At 35.7% G+C, this 22,622-nt stretch overlaps 1 protein-coding gene across 7 annotated transcripts in view; it reads right to left on the bottom strand.

Moving 5' to 3' along the window:
• ERBB4 (erb-b2 receptor tyrosine kinase 4) overlaps positions 1 to 22,622 on the bottom strand; it is a 1,173,590-nt gene that overhangs the window by 175,728 nt on the left and 975,240 nt on the right. For all 7 annotated transcript variants that reach the window (XM_058438803.1, XM_032754659.2, XM_058438808.1 and 4 more), the window contains one exon: positions 8,575 to 8,760. In XM_058438803.1, the coding sequence (XP_058294786.1) occupies positions 8,575 to 8,760 (186 nt within the window). The remainder of the gene's footprint in view (positions 1 to 8,574; positions 8,761 to 22,622) is intronic.

The raw sequence follows: 22,622 nt of genomic DNA, 5'->3' as shown, positions 1-22,622 counted from the left end.
CGATAATACAATTTTTAACATAAAAATTAGAAGCCAAGATAAGAGCACAAGCATCCTAGGAACCTGTGTAGAAAAGCATATGTGGATGAGAGACTCAGGTTCCTTGTTCCAAAGGCCAAAAATATTGAGTATTAAACATGAGATTCCCTGCTCTCCTCAGCCTGGTATGACCTATAAACAAATGCTAAATATTTTCTATCTGAAAGTTTGAAAGTCATATTTTTAAATGATTTTTTAAATGTCATAATTAGGGTATTCTAACTATAAACATATGTCTGTCCTTATTGTAGTGATTTCCGATATTATCCAAAATAACACATAGTTTACATTTTTACTTTATGCCAAACAGTAAGCTTAGCACATTACAAATATCATCTTATCCTTAAAATTACCCTACAAAATAGGTAATACTGTTATCTCTCTTTTCAAGAGCACAGAGAGATTAACTAACTTATTAAAGTTCACACAGTTAGTAAGTGATAGAGATGAGATTTGAACCCAGAATCTGTAGGCTAAACACAAACTAGTACCAGACCACACATTTTAAATTCTTATTTTACAGTGTCACTTGTAATTAGTATCTATGACCCATAGTAACTCCCAGAATTGTTTTGAGTTTGCTTTATTTCAGTAGTTAAAACATTGCTTGAAGAAGTTCCTCCACAAATATTTATCTAGCACTTTCTCCTGAAAATGCAGCATAGATATTAATGATAAAACATGTTCCCATGAAGACAATAACAAGTATTATTCATGATAGAAGTTTTTCTCTTATGGAATTAATGATGAGACACAACTACAGATAAAATGGTATGCTCCCCTTCAGTCCTCTAGTTCCAGAGTGCCATTGAAGGCAGGTCACATTAAGCTGCAGTGATGTGCGTGTGTACGGAGAGGAAAGAATGCAGAGTGGTTTGGAGACCTGGCTCAGGAGTCAGAGTTATCTGGTATAGCACTCAGGCATTTCAATATATTTGTGTGTCCTTTTGGACTTAACTTCCCATTTTCCTCATCTATAAACTGGGGAAATAATGAGCCATATCTGCCAGAGTTTCAGTAAAGATTTAACAACACAATGTACGTAAAGCACCAAGGATATGCCAGGTGTGTAATACACACTTGATCTACATGGGCTCATTCATTGTCAATGTTATTCCAATGCAGCTCTGGACACAGAGCCACACATGCCCACCCAGAGAGCACACGCAGTGCTGGAGAGGAAGTGGGCCTAGGAGGGCCTGCAGGTACAGGCAGCTGTAGAGCTGCTAGAAGCTGGGGTGATGCTTGCCCCACTTTCCTGTAGACACTGCAGGTACTGTCTGCCTGTTGTCACACAGTTCATATGCTTGCTTGTGATGGAACCTTGGTCCCAGGATCTGTGCTGTTTTCCAGTTTGCTACACTGTCTAAGGTGGCTTTTAACTGGAACCCAAGTGCAAATAAAGGTTGGTATTCAACTCCTGACTTTGTGTAGAGAAAACAGTCCTTATGGTCACTCCCAGACCACAGCAATCAGTCATGATTTTGTTGAATAATCAAAGCTGAATCCATACATGGTAGGGTCAGTTAAGGATGTTTGCTTTGGGCAACAGCCTACTTTTTGTCTCATATTAAATTAATATCTGAGTTAAACAAAAACAAAAACACCTCACATACACTATTCAGAATCTGCTAAATTGTCTTTTCAAAACTGCTTGCCCAACTTATTAACAATAACTATAAAAGAAGAAATTTTCATGATTTCCTAGTATCCTGGATTCATAAAGCATCAAGAAGGCATATGGTATTATATGAGCATGAAATAACATGGACTGCTCTGCTTACCAAATTCAGTCAAGTCCAAAGGCAGCACATGCAGAGGGAACATGACTGCCTATAAGAAACAAACAATTTTGGTGTTTAAGTTTGTGTTTTCAATCACATAAAATGTTATAGAATGATGAACTAATGGATGAATGGAAAGAAAACTTACAATACAAATGAAAATATTTTACAAAATACTTCCTTATAAGGAAGCCCATCAGACTAACAGTGGACCTCTCAGCAGAAACCCTAAAAGCCAGAAGAGATTCAGTGCCAACATTCAACATTCTTAAAGAAGAGAAATTCCAACCAAGCATTTAATACCCAGGGAAACTAAGCTTCATAAGCAAAGGAGAAATAAGATCTTTCTCAGACAAGCAAATGTTGAAGTAATTTGTAACCATCAGACCTGCCTTACAAGAGCTCCTGAAGGAAGCACCAAATGTGGAAAAGAAAGACCATCACCAGTCACAGAAACACACTGAAGTACACAGATCAGTGACACTAGAAAGCAACCACACAAACAAGTCTGCATGACAACCAGCTAACATCATGATGACAGGATCAAATCCACACATTTCAATATTAATCTTGAACATAAATGGGCTAAATGCTCCAGTTAAAGGCACAGAGCGGCAAGCTGGATAAAGGCACAAGGTGGCAACTAAGACCTACTAGTATGCTGTCTTCAAGAGACCCAACTACATGCAATGACAACAACAGGCTCAAAATAAAAAGATAGAGAAAAATCTGCCAAGCAAATGGAAAACAGAAAAAAATAGGGGTTGCAATTCTAATTTCAGAAAAAATAGACTTTAAACCAAAAAAGATCAAAAAAGACAAAAAAGGGCGTTACATAATGGTAAAGTGTTCAATTCAACAAGAAGACCTAACTATCCTAAATATATATGTGTGCAATACAGGCACACTTAGATTCATAAAGCAAGTGCTTAGAGACGTTCAAAGATATTTAGACTCCCACACAATAATAGCGGGAAACTTCAATACCCCACTGACATTATCAGACAAATCATTGAGACAAAAAAATTAACAAAGGTCTTCAGGACCTAAATTCAGCACTAGATTAAATGGATCTAATAGAAATCTACAGAATTCTCCACCAAAAACAATAGAATACACTTTCTTCTTTTTTTAAGAAAAATAAAATTATTTTTTATCTTTTAAACTTTTGGGGGGTACATAGGTGTATATACTTATGGGGTACAGAATATACATTCACCTCATTGCCACATGGTACATACTCTAAAATCAACCACATAATTGCACATAAATACTCCTCAGCAAATGCAAAAGAACTGAAACCATAACAACCACTCTCTCAGATCACAGTGCAATAAAAATGAAATTCAAGACCAAGAAAATATTGACGTTCTTCACAGAACTAAAGAAAACGATTTTAAAATTCATATGAAACCAAAAAAGAGCCTGAATAGCCAAAGCAAGCCTAAGCAAAAAGAACAAAGCTGGAGGCATCATGTTACTCAACTTCAAGCTATACTACAGGGCTATGGTATCCAACACAGCATGGTACTGGTACAATAACAGACACATAGACCAATGGAATAGAAGAACGAACCCAGAAATAAGGCTGCACACCTTCAACTATCTGATCTTTGACAAACCTGACAAAAAACAAGCAATGAGGAAAAGATTTCCTATTTAACAACTGCCTAGCCATATGGAGAAGATTGAAACTGGACCCCTTCCTTACACCATATACAAAAATCAACTCCAGATAAATTAAAGATTGAAATGTAAAACCCAAAACTATAAAAACCATGGAAGACAACGTAGGCAATAACATTCAGGACATAGGCATGGGTAAAGATTTCATGATGAAGATACCAAAAGGAACTGCAACAAAAACAAAAATTGACAAGTGAGAACTAATTAAATCAAAGAGCTTCTTCACTGCAAAAGAAACTATTCACAGAGTGAAAAGACAACTTACAGAAAGGGAGAAAATTTTTGCAAACTATGCATTCGACAAAGATCTAATATCTAGCATCTATATGGAACTTAAACAAATAGACAAGAAAAAGAGAACCCCATTAAAAAGTGGGCAAAGACATGAACAGACACTTTTCAAAAGAAGTTGTACATGCAACCAACAAGCATATGAAAAAAAGCTAAACATCACTGATCATTGGAGAAATGCGAATCAAAACCACAAAGAGATACCATTTCACATCAGTCAGAATGCTGGTGAGGTTGTGGAGAAAAAAGGAACACTTATACATTGTTGTATGGTGGGAGCATAAATTAGTTCAACCACTATGAAAAGCAGTCTAGCAATTCCTCAAGGAGCTAAAAACAAAAGTACCATTCCACCCAGCAATCACCTTCCTGGGTATATACCCACAAGGATATAAATAACTCTGTTATAAAGACACATGCACACGTCTGTTCATTGCAGCAGTATTCCCAATAGCAAAAACACAGAATCAACCTAAATGCCCATCAATGGTAGACTGGATAAAGAAAACGTGGTACGTATATACCTTGGAATACCATGCAGCCATAAAGTGAACAAGATCATATCCTTTGCAGGAACATGGATGGAGCTGGAGGCCATTATCCTTAGCAAACTAACAAGGAACAGAAAATCAAATACCACTTGTTAGCACATATACGGGGGAGCTAAATGATGAGAACACATGGATACATGGAAACACACACTGGGGCCTACCTTAGGGTGAAAGGTGGCTGAAAACAATGCAAATTTATTCTCTTACAGCTCTGTAGGTTGGAAGTCCACAATCAGTTTCACCAGGCTATAAAATCAAGGTACAGGGAGGCCTGTATTTCTTCTGGAGATTCTAAGAGAGTCTGTTTCCTTATCATTTCCAGCTTCTAGAGGTGCCTACATTCCTCAATGCATGGTCCCTTCCTCCATCTTCAAGGTGCACTGCTCAGCTCTAATCTGTTCTTACGTCTTCTGTCTCCTGCTCTGATCCTTCTGCCTCCTACTTACAAAGACCCCTGTGACTACAATGGGCCGATCTGGGTAATCCAGGATAATCTCATCTCAGGATCCTTAATTTAATTACATCTGCAAAGTCCCTTTTAACATGTAAAGCAACATTCACAGATTCTGGGTATAGAATGTATTAGCATCTTTGAGGGTAGGATATTATTCAACCTACCACAGGTAGATACCATTTATTACGTTCTTCTTGCAGATGAGAAAAAAATATAGTAATTATTAATACCACTATATACAATGAGAAACAAGAATTCAGAGGCTAAACAATACAAACTCACAAAACTGAAAAGTAGGCACCAACATATAAACATAGTGTTTCCACTACACAATTCTGCTCCCAAAGTAGAAAAAAATAATAAAGGAAGGACTCCCTGCTTAAGGGTAGATTTTGTTATTTTCTTGGGTTAAAAATAATTACTATATATTTATTGAATGGCTAACTATATGTAAGATCCAATTTTAGATTCCGGAAATAAATAAGAATCAGATATAGTCAGTCTCAAGGTAATCCTTCATCCTTCCATATATTTAAATATCTATAATTCCTAAATGTATATATACAGTACTGACCAAATTTAACTACCTCATTAACATTCCCAGTTTCATGTTCTATAAACTTTTCCAATGTGCCAAGTCTGAAACTGAACTCTTGATTTTTTCCTACAAATGTTCATCCCCCATCTTTCACCAACTCAGGAAATGATCTCACCGTACTCCCCTCCCTCACCATCCATAGCTAATCAATAATTGAATACCTTAAATTTTACCCCCCAAATATATCTTAATTCCATCTACTTCTCCTTATTGGCATTGCCTCCAGACTCCTTATTAGTATCTTTATTTCCTTTTTTTTTTTTTTTTTTTTTGAGACGGAGTCTTGCTGTTGCCCAGGCTGGAGTGCAGTGGCATGATCTCGGCTCACTGCAGGCTCTGCCCCCCGGGGTTCACGCCATTCTCCTGCCTCAGCCTCCCGAGTAGCTGGGACTACAGGCGCCCGCCACCTCGCCCAGCTAATTTTTTTTGTATTTTTAGTAGTGACGGGGTTTCACCGTGTTAGCCAGGATGGTCTCGATCTGCTGACCTCGTGATCCACCCACCTCGGCCTCCCAAAGTGCCAGGATTACAGGCGTGAGCCACCGTGCCCGGCCCATTTTCATTCTTATATCGCCTCAATCTAACCTCCATACATAGACTGCATGATCTATTTAGAATATAAATGAGATTATGTCAATTGCATGTTAAAATACTTCAGTAACTACCTACAGCACTTAAAACAAAATTCAAATTTTTCTTGCTATACTGGGTAACCATATAACATGTTCTGTTTAGGACTTTTCTGTGCCTGTTGTCCTGGCATAACTAGTAATACAGTCTCCTTTCATGCCTAAAATTATTCCACTTGGATGATAAGTCTCTTGATCACCACATCTGTAGAGCCCTGTGTGATCTTTCTTTTGCCTAAATATTATTCTCATAGCTGAAGCCTTCTCCCTCAGGACTCAGCGTCTTCTCTTAAGTCTCCCTAGTAGTTGGCTTTCTTTAAAATCTGAACCACGGTATTCAATCCTATAGTTAATTCTTTCATTTGTTGAATGTCTGTTCAATCCATTAGGGTGCACAGAGAGAACCAGGCCCATATCTGTATTGTTACTCCTACATACCTCAGTCAGCATTGTATCTGAAACATGATAAGAGCCCACCAGTATCTGTTGAAGATTAATGACTAAATAAGCACATAGTAAATGTATAGTATGACATTTACATAATATAAATGTGTTCAAGATATCAACTACCAAAATTAATACGAAAAAGAAAATAATTATTTCTGGCTGCAGGGAAGGGTTGACTAGGAAAGACTCCATAAATGGAGGATGCCCAAACAGGCTTGATGGATGAATAAGATCATGCAGCATGAACCAAGAAGCCAAGAGAAGACTTCTAAGCTTAGGGGATGGCATTTGCAAAGGCAAAAAGGTATAAAACTGATTATTCAGGAAACTCAAAGTAGTTTCTCTTATTCGAGTATACAATGTCATATAAATGATATATTAATAACAGAAACCTTAGGGACAAAACCTAAATTGTAGAGACCACAGCAGAAAATACAGACAGCACTAACAAATTTGAAGCTTAGCCTTTTTTTTTTTTTTTTTTTTTTGAGATGGAGTTTCCCTCTTGTTGCCCAGGCTGGAGTGCAGTGGTGTGATCTCGGCTCAGCACAACCTCAGCCTCCCAGGTACAAGCAATTCTTCTACCTCAGCCTCCTGAGTAGCTGGGATTACAGGCATGTGCCACCATGCCCAGCTAATTTTGTATTTTTAGTAGAGATGGGGTTTCTCCATGTTGGTCAGGCTGGTCTCAAACGCCTGACCTCAGGTGATCCACCTGCCTCGGCCTCCCAAAGTGCTGGGATTACAGGCGTGAGCCATCACACCTGGCCTGAAGCTTAGCTTTGTTTTCATTTATAGTCCTAGAATGATTTGATAAATTCTATTGCATATTTAACTCGCCCTATAAATTACAGAAGTTCTTAGATAAATCCATTTCTGAAGTGTTATATTTCAAACTTCATTGCCATAAAGAATCCTCACAGTTGCAGTTATTACATAACAGTCACAAAATTATAATACATAGTCCATAAGGAAACTCTACTGAGAGTTATGGTGTATAGAACTAAGCTGAGCTGTTCTGTCAAATAAATTTTTTGGTTTAAATTTTAATAATTATGTCAAATTTCTTTTTTCTATAATGTGCTTTTATTCATTATTAGATTATTTTAAAAAGGCCAAAACCACTATGTTATTATTTTGGCATTTATATTGTACAAATGTATAGATACAAATATCTATGGAATCTTAAAAGACTTCGGGTCATATTTTGATGTAAGTAAGAATTGACATAATTAAAACTCATCATTGACCTATTTCTCTAGAAATAGAAAATTATCAAGAAAGATATCTGGTATAGATAATCATAAATATTTGCTTTGAACATTTAGAATGTATACTAGAAGTTGCACACTAGCAGACAGCATGACAAGAATGCTTTGTTTAGACTCCAAAGTGTTTCAAAAATTAAGATTTAAATTTAGGAAATCACAAAAAATCCAGAATTCTGGCCACTCTTAAAAAAATTAAAAGATCAGATAACTCTAATAATATTCCCCAAATCACAGTCCCCTAGAAACTAGATGCTCTCTGTAACCACAGACCCACCTCCCCCATCACCCCAGACCACTGCCCTTATATATGTGACATGCCTAAGCCTTTGCGTAAGACTAAAACTCTCAACCATTAAAAACCAATTGAAAATCATCAAAAAGACTAAGAATATATTTAGACTTTGCTCATTTGTAATACTGAGAGTTAAACATACAGGCTATTTTTAAAAATCGTCTAAACATGAAAAAATTCAGACATTCAACCCTTTCTTTCTTGGGTTTTATTAGTTAACTAGACTATACCAAAACAAATAAGCCAAACAAATCCAGTATAACAATTCCTCCCCCTGACTAGCAAGCTATTTGTTTTGGCATCTAGTCAATTCAATAAAAATGATACAACGCAACAATCTAAAAATATATATCATGCATTTAATCTGTAGTTTACCTAAAAGTACCTCTCTGTTATGTATCTTTCAATGTAGCAAATATACTTTATTTTATTTAAATGGGAAGACTTGACATATTTTCAATAAGAAAACTGTTGCAGGTTAGGAAATATTAACCTAAAAATGTAATTTCCATAGAAATTGACAGGCACTTACCTTAGCTATCTGGACACACCAGTTAAGCAGCAGTTGTGACCCAATGTTATCCTTGTGCTCGTGGACATACTCCAACAGGCAGCCATGGGGCATAAGTTGAGTAACCAGCTGGATGGTTGGGCTCAGACACACACCCAGCAACCGGACTAGGTGTGGATGATCCATACTTGCCATGATCAGAGCTTCCTGTAAGAAAAAAATGCAATACCATCATTTCAACTCAAATTTTCTTAGATTTAGAGTTACTTGCATTGTACTAATGGTGCTGATGTTGTTTTAAAATGTACTCTTACTCAATGGAATGAATCAAAATGAAAAGATATAATTTCAGTTATTATATCTTTAAAGTGATTTAATTCAATAAAATTAAACAAACAACAAAGTCTCTACATGCATTAACATGGAAGCTGTTATACAATAACTGCCTACACAATTAATAGCAGTATTTTCTCCTTTGTAATATGAGCAATATGAGATTTTATTTATTGCCAAGTAAATCAAAATGAATTCCAGTTTATATTATGGATTTTTAACCTTTGACCTTTGCTCTGGTAAAATAATGTATACAAATTTAGTTAGTTTCAGGTAGAGTAATGTGAGCTGAACTTTGAAGTCACTCATTATTGGTGTAGAGTTGGACAGCTTACAATGGCGTCATGTATAAATCGTAAATATGGAAATGTAGATAGTTACAAGTAATATGTCTATTGTCAATTTACATAAGATAATAAACATTTTAATAAGATATTTTGTTTCATAATTTTACCTTTCCTCAAATTTATTTCATTTTCAAAATTATAAGTGATATCTTATTCATAGATTCATAAAATTTGAGAGCTGAGACTATAAAAATTTGACTACTCCAACTTTTATATTTCATAAAATGAGAAAACTGAGTTATAATTTTGCATCAGAATCATAAAGGCACCGCTGCTTAATGGGGATAAAAGTGGACATATGATGGTTATTTAGTGCATATCAGTTAGCTTCTAATAAAAAGTTATTATAAGACTCTTTATTGTAATTTGAAATAGACATAACCATAAAATAAATGTGTATGTACTTTGTTACGGTTTGATATGTGCTTTTATATTATGAAAGCCAATAAGATATTGTTCATCTCCTACGAAAACAATAGTAAATTTTTGCTTTTGAAAAGCTATGTAATATCACCTACATAGTATTCTTGTCAATAATATTTAATTTGAATCTAATCATGAGGAAAAAATCAGACAAATCCATATTGTAGGACATTCTGCAAAGAAACTGGCCTGTATTTATTTAAAATGTCAATATGAGGAGAAACGTAAAAGAAGGGTATCATGTTCAAACTAACATTTATTACAGAAAAAGGGCAATGTTGCATCTTTGGCTCTTGGATAAAAAAATATATAAAACATTCTTGGGACAACTGAGGAAATCTAAATAGGGACTATATATCATGTAATATTATATCAATGTTAAATATTTGAGAGTGGTAACGGTATTGCAGCTATGTAAAATAGTATTCTTTGATCTTAGAAGATCCTGAAGTCTTTATGGATGAACTATCTTGTGTCTGCAATTTACTTTCAAACAGTTTACTCACACAGGGAGGGAGAGAGATATATAATATATGTATACATATCTGTGTTTTTGATGTGTCTATACACATATATACACACAAATGCACATACACATAGAGGGTGTAATACATATATGGCAATGGATTATCAGTTGGTTTTTCTATATGAAGGTACAGTGTCCATTGTATTGCTCTTGAACATTTTCTATAACTTTGAAACATTTCAAAATTAAAAATTGAGGACACAAATTATATTGAGTTTCCATTTAAGATGGCATGGCAGATTGAATTCACAAATTACTTCCCTTTCCTCTCAATTTCACTATACTGACAAAAAAAGAATTAACTTTAAAAGGCAGACACCAACAATCATAGAAAGGAGGCAATAAAGATAGAATAGTAAAAGTAGGAAGTGGCTTATCAGTGTTAGGCAACTTGGTAAACATAAGCAATCTGAAGCCTAATTTAACGGGGGGAAACAGAAGCAACCCAATAGTGTATAATACCAAAGGCTGAGGAGTAGTAGTACTACAAACCTCCATAAACAGAGCAAGAAGAACTGTTTTCAGCAGGATTGCTTCAAAGTACATGTAGGAAACACTTAGACTACAAATCTCCTTCTTCCCTTTACCTCTAGGAAATCTTAAACCAAAAGAACTGTGGACTGTGGCTATCAGGCAAAATGGAAAGAGAAGTACTCTGGGGAAAGTAGAAGTATTGCGTAAATTTACATATGATAAAAATATGGACCATTTCCTTCATTCCATCTCCTAAATAGAGCTGTGACTTCAAAATTCTCAAAGTTTTGTTTCAACCTAGAATTTTACACCTAGCAGCATTTCAACCAAGTGAATGCATACAACAGACATGTTCGGACATGCCAAATCTTGATACATTTACCTTCTATGCCTTTCTTTGTAAACGTGCTCATAAAAATGGGAGGGGGTGTTAGAGGAGTACATAAAATCAAGGAAACAAACATCATGCATGAGATATGGAAATACAAAAAATATAGTGAATAATTTTCTAGAATAAAAGCTATACAACAAATGGAAATAGCAGCCAGCCCAAACTGGAACAGGACAAATAGCTCTGGGAAAGGTGACCCAAGAAGATGGAATTGATAGAATGCCTGATGAACTTAAAATACATTAAGAAAGTACTTATTTTTCTAGTGGGAGATGAAGGTCAAATTGGTGCTAGATACATAGAAAACTAAGCTAAAGTTAAAAAGAAGAAATTAACCTGAGATAAAACACAAAGATATGCACAAGAAAGACTCAGAAAGGTGAGGAGCTGAGAGGGGAGTGGATGATGAGAGATTGCTCAATAGGTACAATGTATCTTATTTGAGTGATGGATACACTAAAAGTCTTGACTTCTCCATTAGGCAATCTACGTATGTAACAAAATTATACTTGTACTCCATAAATTAATACAAATAATTAAAAAGAAAATCATACTTACCATACAGCACAACTGGGAATAGTTACATCATCATAACAGTGTAAACATGAAATACTGATATAATCAGAAATCATATAACTGTGGGAAGATGGGGGGACAGAGTATGCCCTTCTGAAAGGTGGTGATGGGAATGGAGTGAAAGGTACATAACCATTGCTGGTTGCAAAAAGTTAGCATATGATACATAGGCTAAAAAGAAAAAATTAAGACTTCACAGTACAAGCATATTATTTAAATGTATGGAGATAAGTAACAGAAGAAATTTCCAAAAATTTGAAAGTGATTGATTTGGGCAGTGGAAAATGGGGACAGGGAAGGGACAGCAGGGTAGCTAGCATCTTTCCTCATTAGTCTTGTCAAAGAATTTCACTTTTTTATGATTACCTTAAAGCTATTTGGGAGGACATTATCCCCTTTAACCATCCCTACTATTTTACCGCTGTTGAGTTCAGCTGTGCCTTACAAGAGTTTTTCACAAATATTCAGTGTTTGATGGGGTATGTGGGCTTCCCAGATCCAGCCAAGGGTTTACTGTGAGGGCTAACATTTTATTTTTTCAGTAAGGAAGAGTGGGGCAGCATGGGAACATGCCTGGAGAAAGGAGTGATAGAAGACCAAACAAAAGAAGTAAGCTGATAAAATGCTGTCACTCTCCCTCAAAGGACTTTTTGTTTCTGAGGTTTGGTGGCAAAAACTGAAATCATTGTTTTTCAGATGGCTTCCAAGTAAAAAAGATACTTCAGTTATGTCTTCCCTAGCTGGCCCAGGGAACAAGAAGAATCACAGAACAGAGACCAGTTACTATGCTTTCTCGCTGAGCCCACCAGGACTGCAACAAGATGAGGACTGGAAGTTCCGGGAGCACTTTGAGGCATCACGCCTAGCAAGGACTTCAGCATCCTCACATGGTACCAGCCAGCAGTAACAGGAGTAGGTCCTCTCCAATGGCTCAGAGAGAAGAGAACTCAACATAGGGACCAGAACTGGTAGGAAAGATCACTGTAGAAACCACAGAAGCATCCTCACATGGTATCAGTCAGCAGTAACAGGAGTGGGACCTCTCCAATGGCTCAGAGAGAAGAGAATTCAACATGGGATCAGAACTGGTAAGAAAGATCACTGTATAGGGAGACTGCAGCTGAAAGGCCAGATTATAGGTAAACAGGAGACACCCAACAAGTTTCCAAAATATCTGTGGAGACTGCTTTGGGGGCCGGGGTTTTGCATAATTAAGAGAGCCAGAAATCTGTGTTATTACTATTCATGTGGCCTCATATGGATTCACGAGGTGAAAACATTTGGTTTCACTTGTTGTGTATCTCAGTAAACATTTGAAATAAAGCAAAGCAATGTGGTTATAAAGAGAGTATAGATGAAAATGTTAGCCAACTTAAATGACCTATTATTACCTATTATTTAATCTAGTATTAAGTGTATTCACAGTGTAAACCAGAGGGTTCTTTCATTGATTATAACATGCACATGTAAAAATATACACATACCAACAAATCAGCAAAATATCTCATTAGATTAAATCATTAATTTAATTATATATTTATGTATTAAATTAGATAATTAAATATTAGATATCAAATTAAATTTATACTTACGTTATTTCTTTTTTGGTGGCTCTGAATTTGTTGTGTATATGAAAGTCACCTAGGTTTACAGTTACAAGTGTGGCCTCACTCCCAGATACTCAGGTTTAGAAGAAGATCTTAGGAATCTCCATTTCTAGCAAGTACTCTTGTTAAAGGAACTTAGGAAATATAAAATGTTGAGAACCTCTAGCACATCTTGATGTCTCCATTGAATGTGTGCTTCTATAATCCATTGCAAAAGCAATAACATGTAATAATTATTTGATCCTTATTATAATCCCATGAAGCAGTCCAAACTCAAAAGTAATTCTCAGCTGCAAAATGAGGAAACCGAAACTCAATGAGATTACCGGCCCAGGTCATGTGACTTGTTAGTAGCCAGATCAGTAAACACTCAGGATTTTTATTCTGACTGTACTGTTATGACAGTAAAAATATCATATTTTTTACTTCAGTTTCATCAGCACATTACAGTGTCAATCTTTATCTTTTTAGCAAGACAGCCCCAAGCACCTCACATTAGCCCTACCTACATGAATTGGGTCAAATTATGCTTTGCTTCCTGAGGAGCAACTAAAATCAAACACTACATTTGTGCTTACAGGTAAACTGTCATCACTTTATATTTTCAGAAAAAGTCAAATAAAACATTTCTTTCTGATTTACTGAGGGTAGTATTGGATAAATGTTATTTATTAAGGTAAAGAGAATGATAAAATTTAAAGTAGAAGAAAGATTTTGGGGTTACTTTTGCATTTGAAAAGTTCACATTAAGAGGTGTAAAAAAGTCACATGGAAGTTCTCTTTTTAAAAATCTATTAGTAAGTCCTGGCAAAAAAGCTGGGTTTCTATTAAGAAAAATTGCTCATCACACTACAAAGAGTATTTGAAACCAAATTGCAGAGTATTTGCATAATAGTTCTCTTTTTTTGAAGGAAGAAAAATGAACAAGACACTAATTGTAGGTTGCATTTTTTTTCCATAAAGGAAATAGCAGATGGCTGGTTTGGAGGAAAGGAGAGTAGATAAAGAAAAGGAAATATGAATTTATTTAGAGTGATGAGTAGGATAAAAAGGGGAAAAATCCCAATATTTTAATTATAGAGTGTGGGCTTTCAATAAATTACTCTGTGTTAAACTTAATGTCCTCTGTTACCTATCTTTGTGTGGGACCTATGGAGGCAATTTTGGAATCTTTGCTGCTGTCACTAGAAAATGTCGCTGAAGACCATGGGAATAAATACCATCTGACAGGGACATTATCTATTTTTCCAGAAAAAAATTATTCTGTCCTTATTTTCCTTTTTGCTTTACAATTTTTTTTCTTGCAGGTAAGTTTAAGAGTTTTCTCATTGAACAGAAGGGAATAATGTAACAGGTGCTACAGTAAAAATTCTAAAACAAAAATATTTTTCTTTATAATGAAGTCGGGTGTAAATAAGGCCTTTTTAAAACCATCAAGGGACTACCGAGGTATAGATAAAAAAGCTCTGAAGCATGTATGTCAAGTCTCTAGCCACGTATTATCTATACCTCTACTTCAGCCTGAAGGGAAGACATTTTTGTACAATAGTAAGTGAGCAATACCATTTTTTTATATTCAGCTATCATTTTGTACAACCACCAGATATTTATCTCTTTCCACTTTAGTTTTTCATATTATTTAGTGGTTTCACAAAGACAAAAGGGAAGAAAAAACCATATTGCCAGTGAGAACTTATGGACTATTCTGTTTTCAAAAATGTTAACTTCAGCCAAACTCTGTTTCATTATATCTACGGACCATTAATGCAATATCCTCCAGCTGAAAACCAGGAAAATCTCATTGCATCAGAGATAGGAAAGATAAAAAGAGAGAGAGAGGAAAAGAAAAGACAGACAATTAAGGTAGACATATAAAAATACACTTCGTGCAACCATCAGCAGATTTGTGAGTGCTTGAAAGAAATGCTGCCCCTAAAGATAGGGAGAGGGCTAGTGATGAAGAATGCAAAGAAGATGATGATGGCCACAATGATGAAAAATGAAATAAAATCACTGGTCCATAATAATTTTTTTTACTAACTTGCTTTGCTGCAGATGGTACGAAGATAATAAATGAAATCTGCATCTGTTCCTTCATGTCTAGAATAAATTATAATTTATTTGGGTAAATAGGTGAGCAGTAATTAGAGAGGCTGAATTAATATGCCTTTAGTTTAAATGTGTCCACATTGCTCAGTAGCCTTACCACTCCCTTCCAATCCTTGGTATCATTTTTGTGGACTTCAACAATCAGATTAGGACTCTTCTAAACTTTGAAGGCAGCACTTTTCCATCTCTATTCTACATCATTCACCCATTGGGTGGCCATATGTTAGATTTAGTCACTAACACCACCACACATTGAAGACCTTTTGAAGAAGTCTACATTGTGAAAGAATTCTACATTATGAAAGAATTCTACTTTCTGTTTTTCCTCTTTGTTCTTCCACTCCGGATTACACTGAATTTCCATCCTTATTATATTTTTCTATCCCTTTAGATTTATATTTCTTCACTTGAAAATATTTATTAAGAACCTGCTATGTGCCTGGCACTGTGACTGAAGTTATGTCTACAAAATAATCTCCAGCCTCAGGAAGCTTTCATTCTACCTGGAGGGGCAACTAGTAAATGGGAAAGCCAAATAAACATAAAACAGATGCATAAGTATTTTTAAATTAGATTAAGAGGCATCACAAAAATAAACAGAGTATTGTGATAGATAATGAAACGGTGGTTGCAGAGCTACTTTAGATAAGGAGAGCCAGGAAATGTGTCCTGAGATCAGATTTATGAGACAAAGTCATATACATAAATACTTGGAAAGAGCATTCAAGAAAAAGCGTGACCTAAGAGTCTGGAATATTTTGGAAGCTTTGAGAAGGCTCATGTGCTTGGAATTTAGCAAGGGCTCTAATGGCATGAGATGAGATTGAAAAGGTGGGTAGGGACCAAGCCATGCAGGGCCTTGCAGTCATAAAGGGTTTAAGTCTTAAATCCTTAAGAAGACTGGATTTATTCATAAATCTTTTAATGCCTGGTTTCTGTTATACTTCATTTACCTCTATCATAGCCTGATTTCCAATATCAACTAGTACAATAAAGCACTTGCCAATATCATATAATTTTCTCTCCTTTGATGTTTCCATTTTGCTGCTCTTTGGCTGAAGGCAAATCCCCCCATCGCCATTCTCAAACTTTCAAATGTTAGAGAAAGGCACAGATTCATGAGATTTCGCCTAAATCTCCTGATTTGATCCTCCAAAAATTACTCTTTTAGTTGTTTAAAATTTGTTTATTTGTTTTATTATTTTATTTTTGAGATGGAGTCTCATTGTATTGCCCAGGCTAGAGTGCAGTGGTGCGATTTTGGTGCACTTCAAGTTCTACCTCTCAGGTTCAAGCGATTCTCCTGCCTCAGCCTCCCAAGTAGCTGTGATTACAGGTGTCCGCCACCACACTTGGCTAATTTTTGCTTTTTTTTTTTTTTTTTTTTTTTCAGTAGAGACAAGGTTTTACTATGTTGGCTAGGATGGTCTCAAATTCCTGACCTAAAGTGATCCACCGACCTCGGCCCCCCAAAGTGCTGGGATTACAGGCATGAGCCACCATGCCAGGCCTCTTTTAGTTTTTAATTTCTTATTGATGCTTTATTACACTTACTATGGCTTCTATCTCTGGGCAGGGAAAAAAAAAAGCTTTCTATCTTTCTTAATATCTACTCTGTGAAATGTACTTTTGACACCATTTTACTCTATTTCACTGAATCATTTTATCATCATTTATCTCTAGAACGACTTCACCTTCACTGTGCTTACCACCTTCACTGTAACTACAAGGACATATATGTGTCCCATATTCCAAAAATAAAAGCTCCTTCAATTTTGCCCTATCTCTACATTAGGGATATTTGCCAGTCCCTCCTTTAGCTCTTTCTTCATTTTTTCCTCCTTTGTGCCTTTGAGATCCGGCTTTTCTGCCACTTTTCTAAATTCTTACCCCTCAAATTACTCTGGAAAATGTCATCAAATACCTCCTTTTCATCAAAGTCAACATGTTTCTTCTCTCATTACGTTTCCCTAGCCTGCATTGTTATCTCACTGACCACCCTTCTTCGGCTGATGTTAGTTACTTTATCCTACCTATACTGATTTTCCACTCTGAGTACTCTTCTTCTTCTTTTTTTTTTTTTTTTTTTTTTTTTGAGATGGAGTCTTGCTCTGTTGCCAGGCTGGAATGCAGTGGCACAATCTCGGCTCACTGCAACCTCCGCCTCCCATGTTCAAGCAATTCTCCTGCCTCAGCCTCCTGAGTAGCTGGGACTACACCTCTTGTCCCTTCAATGCAGAAATACTACCCGGGCTTTGGCTGTACCTCACTTTGTTTCAGTCTGCAGTCTCTTACCTCCTTATAGATTTGTTCTCCAACCTCCTAGAGATGAAAATATTTTCCAACTTTAAGAAATATGACAGAGTTGTCAAAAACATACGGAACTGATTGCAAAGTTTTTGTGGTTTGTCATGATTTGATTTAGTTTGAAGCAATGTAAACAGCAGGGCATTTTTTTTCTCTCGAGATAAAACATAAAATCTATTATCTTCATGTCCAAAATATCTGTGCCCTTCCAAACATGAAAATTATGTTATGCCCATATTCCAAGTTTTCTCCTCCACTCCTATAATTTCAATTGTCATTTCTGAGTAGAAACTAATAAGCTTATCTATAATATAACTATAAAAAACCATGTCATAACATCTATCCTATTTTATTAGAATTATCGGTGAAAAGACTGGCATCTCTGTTTTTTTTCTCTGGAAGCAGTAATGTGAGTCAGTCATATTCATTGGTTTATCATCAAATCCTTGTTGAATATAGGGCTTATAAGAAGAATGCAATACCATTTTATGAATAAACGAACAAAATCTGTATTATATCCTCCCTCCCCCACTTACTCCATTCCAGGAATCAACCCGTATTTTAATTGCTTTCTCATCTCTTAAAATAGATACTACTGGATTCGTAAGATAAAAGAAAACACGGTAAATAATTTTCCCATACGAGCTTGCCTGCTTTACTATTTTTTTTAATTTCAGAAACATTTCCTAATTCAGTTTTAAGATCTTGGATTTATATTTGGTATTTACATTTCTATTTTTTCCATTCCACTTTGTATCTAATAATTTGCCAAGTCCTATTAATTGCTTATCCCAGTGTAGCTCAAATCTACATCTTTCTGTGTCTTTTCATTCTGACTCCTACTTAAATTCAGGCTCACATCACTACTGCAAAAAGACCGCTTTTTTTTTTTTTTTTTTACTAACATAGTCTGTTTATGCTACAAACATACAAAATATCAGTGGCATTTTTTGATTGACAACATAGAGTCTTAACATTGCACGTACTCAATAAACACATGTTGAATTAAATTTTATATTGTGAAAATTGCAATACATTTTAGAATAAAGAAGTTTAGACTATATTTCCTGGTATGACACTAACAATCTGTGACGTTGGCCTGTATATTTTTCTTTGCCCTCCAGCTCTATTCTCCACCATTTGCTACCAATACTCACCCTGCCATGTGTTCAGTGAGACTGACCCAAATGGATGATGACAACGGGCTACGATGCTCCCTGGCCTTCATTTGGGTTCAGCCAGTGCAAAGCAGTGGTACAATATTGAATGAAGAAGAGAGTGAGTTTGGTATTTATCCCCCACCCTCAATTTCCTGCAACCCCTTAGTGAGGGTCACAGCTGCCATCAATTTGAGGTAACCTTCCGCTGGCTTCTTCAAGCCTAGCAATGCTGTTACTCATCTTGAAGTACTTCAACAAACCCTGTTGCTGTTACCTAATCCTACTCCTACTTTTATAAAGACTCATTTGCTAAACTCTCTTCAATTCATTCAACTTAGTATGCCATGTGTTTCCTACTGCGATCCTTCTAATGCAGTCATCTTGAACAAGGCACTTGACAACAGTTACCTGTAAAATCACAGATATGGTCGTTGATGGCAAATACGTGGCTTGCATGTTACCAACACTCCCCTCCTCCTACCCATGAAAGATAATGCTAAACAATCATTGTGTGGTAGGCTGATGATGGCTCTCAAAATATTCCCACATCTTAATCCCAGGTCATATTCATCCCTGAGGTGAATACTACCTTATTTGGGAAAAGGTCTGTGCAGATATAATTAAATTAAGGATTCTGAGTTTCGGAGATCTTCCTTGATTATTCAGATAGGTTCTATATCCTTATAAAAGAGAGGCAGAAGGAGATTAGACACAGGCACAAGAGGAAAAGGCAATGTGAAGGAGACAGAAATTAGAGTGATGCCCCCACAAGCCAAGGAACATCTGTAGCCTCCGGCAGCTGGAGGAGGCAAGGAATATATTTTTCCCTAGAGCTTCTGGAGGGAATGCAGCCCTACCAACATCTTGATTTCAAATGTCTAGGCTCCAGAACTGTGATATAATATATTTCTGTTATTGTAAGTCACCAAGTTTCAGTTAAGTTGTTTCAGAAGCGCCAGGCATGGTGGCTCACACCTGTAATCCCAGCACTTTGGGAGTCTGAGGTGGGCAGATCACGAGGTCAGGAGATCGAGACCATCCTGGCTAACACGGTAAAACCCTGTCTCTACTAAAAGTACAAAAAATTAGCCGGGCATGGTGGCAGGCGTCTGTAGTCCCAGCTACTCGGGAGGCTGAGGCAGGACAATGGTGTGAGCCCAGGAGGCGGAGCTTGCAGTGAGCCGAGATGGTGCCACTGCACTCCAGCCTGGGCGACAAAGCGAGACTCCGTCTCAAAAAAATAAATAAATAAATAAAATAAATAATGAAAAATATAAAAAAAAAATGTTTCAGAAGCTACAGGAAACAATTCACTTACTGTATTCTTTCCTGCCTGGACTGGATGAGGACTCATAACACTCAGTGCTTGAGACATTCAGTGCTTTAAGCAACAAGAACTGATTTATTGGGAGGTGAAGGTGAGCTTAAATATTGTTGCCTTGATTTTTTCACATATTTTAAAAACTCATGTTGCTACCAAATCTTTAGTTTGGATAAGCTATATTAGTCTAATCTAAATGATGCAGATACTTTTAATTCATTTAGTAAGTAACATATATAATTGCTAAATGATACAGTACAAGCAAAGAGCTTATCACAGTGCCTAGTAGACACTTAAAATGTTAGCTATTATTATTTTTATTAAACCAATTATATCTAAAGGGAATAAAATCGTTAAGCAATAAGGCATGGCTGAATCTGGAAAAAAAAGCTGCAGCTGCAGGGTGAGTGGTCACTTTGATCTTTTAAAGTCTGGTGGGGACATTAAGCACGCAAGACAGGAAAACTGACAGAAAACAGTTTTGCTGTCAGCACTTTATCAGCTATTCTTTTCCTAGTTAACCCCAGGGAGAGCTAGCAGTATCTCTTTCCATCTCAACATATAACCATGAAGAGTCAAAAGATGGCTAAAGTAGATTTTGGCATTGTAAGAAACTTCAAAGACTACATAAATTTGTTCTTTAACAAAAAGTAATCACAATAACACTAATAATAATCAATAACAATATGGAACAAGTAGATAATAGAGATTAGGATACTAATGAATTCTTGTAGTTTTAGGCACAGACAGTTTACAGTTTACTTATTAATCTTACCAATGTTACATAAAGAGAAACACAAAAGTGTCTGCGAACAGCATTTCAGAATTGATGTGAAAAATTCTTAGCAAGCTCCAACATGGAGCTTCTCATGAAGAGGATACTGTAATGTGCTATAAAAAAGGAAAACACAAACATACTAGAACTAGAATAAATCATTCCAGGCTGTAGATACTACCACTAGGGAGAAACAAATAATGATTAACATTCATTTTTCTTTCTGCATATGAAAATGATTTTCTAAAGAGATTATTCAACCTGTCATTTGGTTCACTTGTAGCTGTATTTAGTTCACCTGTAGTTTTCTAATTCTTAATAACCATACTGTGGTCCTTTTGAAGTCACATATTAAAGAATTCTATCAGAGCTTAATAATGACTGCTACTTCTTGTTGAATTGTGTCAGCACAATGCTATTGATTTACACCTGAACTCATTGAGTTCTCAGGACAATCTTGTCCAGTATAAAATATATTATGTTAATTTACTGATAACGAGACACATTTAAAAGGGATAAACAATTTGCTATGATTCTAAATTCCTTAAGTAGCCTGAGATTTGAATCCAGTTCTCACTGCATCCATAGCCTAGTCTCTTTCTGCCATGTTTTCTCTGCAGGAGCTATTAATGTCAGTTAGGTAACTAGGTAGATCCAGCAGATTTTGTGGTGATTATCCTAGTGTCCATAGGCATGATAATGTAAGATTAACTAGTTAATGAAATATTTACAAAGTGACATTCTAACAGGTATTAACTAACCTTTTTTGGTATAAATCAAATGAGCCCAGCTTATCCTCAACCACTTAATCTTCCAATAATAAAATGCTAAACATTCTTTTCAGGAGGAACTAAGACTACTCATGTCTTTATTCTCAGTTGTGAACGGGAGAATTTGAATCTAAAAGCGCTGAATCAATATTTTTGAAACTTAAATTTGACTTTAATAGAACAGACTTTAGTAAATTTGTTAATAACTTTTATTTAATCACTTAGAGCTTTATTGTTTACTATTTTGTATAACTTGGGAAATTAGTATGCATTTGTTTTCCTGGACACTGCATCTTCTTTAAAGGGAGACATTTACTCTGCTTTTAATCTGTAAGAATAATCTCAGTTAATTAATGACATTTATATTAAAGGCACTTAATAACAAGCAACTCGACAAAATTAGAAAAATGCTACCTTTATACTTAATAAACTATATCAAACATACCTCCGGTAAAGGAGCAGGCAGGATTGTGTCATTCTGACTCTTCCAAGATAAAACAGTGAGTGACTTTAATTAAGTTTTCCATTTTTCTCTTACTAGCTTCATGCTTATTTAGGATAATTTATATGTAGAAATCATTTGCCTGTCATTCACATATTTTTATCTCTTCTACTTTTATAATGAACTTAATTATTACCATCATATATTAAATTTGAAACTGTGATTAATATGCAAGTTTTTATATTAAATATTAATGCTAGTGTTATTTTAATATTCTACATTGATCCTGATGTTAAGGGCATCCAGTTGGAGGTAATAGCAATGAGCACAAACCTGCATTAATGTTATTTATTATTTTATATTTTTAATATAGTAGCAGTAAATAATATTACCACCCACTCATGCAAAAGGGGTTATAATAAACCCTGAAAGAAAATATATGGTGTCACAAAAGACTTCTACTGCTACTGCCTTTATTTCAGGGGGCTGAGTCAAAGCAATATGTGGC

Source organism: Hylobates moloch, unplaced genomic scaffold (genome assembly GCF_009828535.3).
Source record: "Hylobates moloch isolate HMO894 unplaced genomic scaffold, HMol_V3 SCAFFOLD_1, whole genome shotgun sequence".
NCBI classification, from domain to species: Eukaryota; Metazoa; Chordata; class Mammalia; order Primates; family Hylobatidae; genus Hylobates; species Hylobates moloch.
Note: the sequence above shows the minus strand (reverse complement) of the source record. Positions and strands in the feature narration are given on the sequence as shown.